Here is a 6,000-nt window from a genome sequence, read left to right as displayed (position 1 = left end):
ACCCGGGATTCATTAGGGATGCTCGACCACTTAGTCCCTATCTTTTCATATTGGTCATGAAAGGATTTCCTTGTTTATTAGCTGTGTATACAGATTTAAATCTTTTCAAGGGTATCAGGATTGCTACAGCTGCTCCTGAAATGATCGACTCATCTTTTTTTTGCAGATGATGCTTTCATTTTTTGTCGAGTTAAATTTAGAAGATGTGTGTATCGTTCAAGTTGCTCCTCATCTTTTTGAGGATCCCGGCCACAGGTTACTTATTAATTGCTCTAAAAGTGAATATTTTTTTAGTAAGAACACCTCTCAAGGCTTAAAATCCCAAGTTTGCAAACAATTAGGCATGAGTGAGATAACTTCTTCATCTACTTATCTTGGTTGCCAGTTACTTTTGATCCAAATTAAGCACTCTCTCTATTACTTGTTACTTCGTTTGGATACTTTGAAACCAATGCATCTTTTCTCACTACTCACCCCCCTCCCGCCCCAATCCATAAAATCATGGATAAATTCGGTTCAGGAAAATTACACGACGACTCCTTGAGGTTTACCCTAAAGACAATGCAACCCCCTATATTTCCAAAATATACACCCAACTCCTTTAACGGGACGGTGTTAAATATAAAATTTAAATGATAATTTTACCCTTCAATCAAAGTAACCTTATCCTACTTTTTTTTATTTTTCTAACGTAAAAAATTGGGACCCACCACTATTCCTATTTCTTTTTTTTTTGTAATCCATTCCTATTTCTTCCTCTTCTTCCTTCTTTCTTCTTCAACCACCGCCCCTGCACCCACCACTATTTCTTCCTCTTCTTCATTTTTTTCAACCACCGCTGCAACCTCCGACCACACCCACTATTGTGTCTATGAATATCTTTTATTTATGTAGTGTTTCCACTGACAAAACATGTTGCAATATTAAGTCCTCTCAGGTAATGACTACCACTTGAATGTGTAGCTTTATCTTCTTGACTTTGCTCAGAAAGGCAACACCTTAAAGTCAAATCTGTTGCAGGCCCACAGAGATGTTTCCCAATCGCCAGGTAGGGAACTCCCCTCAAAGATTCAAGAGCATCCAAATTCAAATCCTCTATGTCAATTCTCAAACGCTCTAAAGTCAAGTCCTCTATTTGTCGTAGACTTCGATCAGCCTTGAGTTTGCAAGACTTCCGTTCGACTAAAAACCCTTTATTGATACCATAATAGTCTGCAAGCATTTGTGTTAGGTATGCTCTCCCTGCCCCAAACTCAATGACGGTAGGGACCTTATCCCTAGATGACCCATTGGAGCTCAAAGGTTCTGCAATGTTTGGACAAACTATGTTCCCAACAGGATTTTCCAATATTCCAAAGTCTGCCAAGTTCCCGAGAATCGACACCTGTTGCAGAACATGTTTCTCTTGGAACGGCAATTTCCAATCTATTCCTTTATTAATCCACATGCCCCAAACTTCGGGTATGTTATACAACTTGTGAATCTCCGAACTGATAGAACCGTGAATCAATTCTATCTTTCTCATCAGTTGGGAGAATTCTGGGACGGTCAAGTTATACACTGCATTCCTCTTCATGTTTGAGGTAATGTCATCCGAGGGCTCAAACAGCTCTTTATTTGGGAAGGTAAAGTTTTCTGCATCTTTCGAAATGACTTTCAAATCATCAACATCATAATCTCTCCCGCCATTGATGCCCTTTTTTGTAGAAAGGTTGTTGTTTCAAGGATTGGAATTGTTTCAAAAACGGGCATCTTCTCAGATGTGATTCTAGATTTTCTTATAGTACAGAATTTTCAAAAGAGAGCTTACTGAGAGGGGTCTAGTGGACATGTAATCCTCTGTTCTTCAGACTTAGGGTTGTGGTTTTCGCAAAACAGAGAATCACTGAGACATTTGTTCAAACAAAATCGATTTTTCTTGGGGAACCAAAGCTTGCAGCGTCCCTCCTCCATTCTCAATGACACTACTGAGAAACCGATGCTGATAAGCAGTGCTTCCCTTTCACTCTCACAGCGACGCCTCCGCAGTCTTTGACTCTCGTACGTACCATCCTCTGCCCTCCTCCAGATCTTCAAATCTCTGTTCGTACCAATAAACACAAACAAGCTACATCCCGATATCTTAATTGAAGATTTGAGAACAATTTAAGGCAACCGATACCGATGCCCTTTTTGTAGAAAGGTTAAGCCTGTTGCAAATTTGACCTTCTTGACTTTGCTCAGGAAGGCAACACCTTATCTTCTTGACTTTGCTCAGGAAGGAACACCTTCCTGAGCAAAATAAGAGACTTGGGGGGTGTTAAGCCTATGTGGATGGGGTTGCAAAGGGGTGGGGGTAGGTGAGTTTGCAGGAAGAAGAAGAAGAAGAGGAAGAAGAAAGGTAGCAGAGACAAAGTAAGAGAGACAACAGTGTGAAGTTTGGGCTTCTCTAAGGGCAAAATGGTAAGCTCACACCTCTTTAGGGCTATATTTGTCATTTTAAGGCATCAAAAGCCAACACATCAGCAACTAACGGGAATGCTCTAACGGATGGGGGCTGAGTGTAACAAGTACCCTAAACTCAGGGGTGCTGGTTGTATATTTTTAAAACACAGGGGGTTGCTCTGTATTTAGGACAAACCTCAGGGGGTCATAGTGTAATTTTCCCATTCGGTTCAGATAGGGTTTTTTGGTCGATTTTACTTGTTCGGGCTAGGTTTGACACCCCTACAAAGGATGTATTCTCTTTCTTGTTTATTTAATTTTCCTTTGGTTGGCTATCAAAAAAAATATATGTAGATATATAGAAACATTCAATAAATTGAGAAAACTATTTTTAAATAATAAAAAAAGGTGCCCCAGTGCACGAGGCTCCTGCTATTGCAGGGTTTGGGAAGAGCAAATGTCTATAGCCAACAGGTTGCAATAGTACAACTTAACCGTCACACCAAGGCCCCACCCACTGTATTTTTTTATGAATGAAACACAAAATTTTACTAAATATAGTAACTATATTTTGCTACATTAATTTTTAAACTCAAAAAAAAAAAAAGGAATTTCTTAGAAAACTATTTTATTTGATTGTAAGATTTTAATGAATATAACTATTTTTTATTATATTTTTTTTTTTTGCTTAAAATAATTCATTACTTTTCAACATTAAACATCCAACTAGAGTGAGCCATAGAGTTGGAGCAAGCATGGAACTTTGATTAGGAGATTATAAAGGTAGTAGGTAGCATATGTTTGTAACAGCTTTGAATTCTAAAGCATACAAGAAATAGAGGCCTGCTTCATGTGGGTTCAAACTTCTTGCAAGCTCTTGTCGTTTTTCTTCTTCTGGGTTTTTCAAAGCTGTAGGCCATGGTGAGTTTTGAGTTGGTGATGAGAGTATATACTCTAGTGGGAACCGGATCCACAAATAGTTTTAATAAGAGACCATAACTAACCGGCCTACACGAAAGGGCAATTACTAAATCTTTGGTTCTGTGATGTAGTGCGTGCATTTGATGGTCTAAAATGTATGGAAATTTTATTTCCAAATTGGAAATAATGGCATTATTGGAGTCATAATCTTGGAAGGGTCTCTATACCCTAACGAAGCTCAGGTTTTTGGGTTAGATGTCATCATTGTGGAAAGTACTTCTCTATCCTACATCGATTTTGGGCTTGAAAAATGTTTTTCCATTCTGAGACTCTCGGGTTTTCATTTTGGGAAGGACAGGACATCGATCGATCTCTACCTTAAAACTCTGGACTTTAAGAAATATGTTTGCATCCTAAAAGTAAAAGTTGGGTTTTTAGGTTATATTAAGAGGTGGGGTAGTGAGTTTCTTTTAATTTCTTCTCCAACAAAGGAAGGGATTGAAATCTAAGACAGAAGCTCTGATAGATTACTTAGGATAGGGACAATTACATTGCTACACTACTCAAATTTACTTTTAAAGTTGCTTACTTCTGAAGGATTCACCCAACAACAAATTTCTTTCGAGTCTGTGAACTTTAATGTACTTTTGAGATTTACTGCTGCATTGCTGTCAGTTTAGTACTGAAATCTAGAAGTAGTTCATGGGAAAGTGTCGGTGGATTCCAAATTTCCAATTTCCTATTTCCTAGCTATATATTGCCGGGTTGGGCAGGGTATTTTAAAACACTAATTTCCAACTCTAAGTACTCTTAGCTTTTGTCTATTCTAATTCCTTAATTTTTCTGTCTCTTAGCTCCACTCCTGAAACATAAACATATGTTCCACCCAAACGATGACCCAAATAACAAAACTCTTTAGCACGCTCATGAAAACCACTTAATTTTGTCAATTCTAATTCCTTAATTTGCTGTTGTTTTTTGTGTTTAATTTCTTCCCCATGCTGTCGTGCACGTTATTTTAATATTCTTGAATGGAAAATTTATGTTGATTATAGTAGTATTATTATTATGGGTGGATCCGAATGGACACACATTGCGGAATTAGCTGGAAAATTCTGTGAGAATTTTCTTCTTTGGAGGCACATTAATTAGACTTGTCATTCTCTGGCTCTGATGATATATATCATCATCATCATCTATATATTGATATTTTGAGATGATTCTAGTAGAACTCACTCTTTAAAATTAACCATAACCCCCCAACAAACCCTACTTAATAAAAGGGTGGGTAATTAAAGTAAAAGTTAACCACCTAAAATCTTAAAAGTCCGAAATATATATATATATATATATATGTTTACTTGCATGCACTATCAGAATATATTTTACCTTCCTTGGAGGTCTCTTTCTACTCTACCTAACCTGTCTTAATTTCTATACTAAACTGCGACTTAGAAATGGAACATAGAAAGCTACCTTTCTTTACTAGTGCATGCACGAGGAGATCTGATGATTTTCCAATTCCCTTTTATTTAAGCAAAGTGAAGTTAGTGAAATGGAGTTAGTAGTGGTTTCTCTAATTCAAAGTTGAGAAATGGAGTTAGTAGTAGTTAGTATTCTCCATATCTATAAGAAGACAAATTCTCGTACGCTTTAGCTTTCACATTAAATAACATGACATGACATGACATGAACATTATTCCAAGTTATTGAATTCTTATAAATTCCTTTACAATGAAAAAGTATACGACGCATATCCACTTGTTGAAAAAACTAAATCTAACATGATGTTGAAAGGAATGGAAATCACAAACAACAATCACATAATAAACATAAAGATGTACGTGGTTCGGTAAGATTGTCTATGTCCATGGTCAGATGAGATCCGTTTCACTACTAATGGAAAATAGAGTTACAGTCTCTCATCCTTACATTCTCTCAAATTTCATTACAATGAAAGAACCCTCACTATGTAGTTATAACAAAACCCTATACAAGAATTTTACCGAAATACCCATATAGTTCTTAAAAAAATTTCCTCGAGGGCGGTGTTTCACCAAAGCCCCACCAGAAGAGTAGATTAACATATAAGTTGGCCAATTCCTCCGGACCTCAAAGCCTTTAGCGTTTTAACAGCCTTTTGAAATCAACCCACAAATCAAACAACGAAATACAAGACAATCTACCCCAACACCACTAGAACAAAAAACAAACAACCCAAACCAATGAGAACTACATAGCCCCACTTCAAGCCAACAAATCACCTTTGCAAATTGATCGCACTCTTAATAAAACAATTCTTTTAAATTTATATTTCTTCTAGAAACAATATTTTCTTTAAGAAAGGTCAACAATTTGTCATGTGGAAGCTTGATTGGCATCCAAATCTTATGGAGATATATAATTCATGTCACCCTCAATGCATGTGGGGAAATTTTTTTTTATTCAAAAATTAAAAAAATACAAAATACTGAAAAGAGTTTAATAGTACTAAATAATATTGAGGAAGAAGTCTCCAACATGGCGGATCATACAATTTGATTGGATTACCAAATTTCACATATGACCTATCAAATATATCTCAACCGCGGTTGGAATGAAAATATTACCTATCAAATAGTACACTCTAGCTCCTTTGCAGTAATTGTGGGTCCA

General features: G+C 36.7%; 1 protein-coding gene across 1 annotated transcript; it reads right to left on the bottom strand.

The window, feature by feature from the left end:
* Positions 1-886: 886 nt before the first annotated feature.
* Positions 887-1,720, bottom strand: LOC122668788 (tRNA:m(4)X modification enzyme TRM13-like; the record flags this gene model as incomplete). The annotated part of the gene is made up of 1 exon (XM_043865319.1): positions 887-1,720. A coding segment is annotated over one exon (834 nt), but the record flags the coding sequence as incomplete, so codon positions are not given.
* Positions 1,721-6,000: the final 4,280 nt, after the last annotated feature.

This window comes from Telopea speciosissima, chromosome 7 (assembly GCF_018873765.1).
Source record: "Telopea speciosissima isolate NSW1024214 ecotype Mountain lineage chromosome 7, Tspe_v1, whole genome shotgun sequence".
Taxonomy (NCBI): domain Eukaryota; kingdom Viridiplantae; phylum Streptophyta; class Magnoliopsida; order Proteales; family Proteaceae; genus Telopea; species Telopea speciosissima.
The sequence above is the reverse complement of the archived record's forward strand: the minus strand, read 5'-3'. Positions and strand labels throughout refer to the sequence as shown.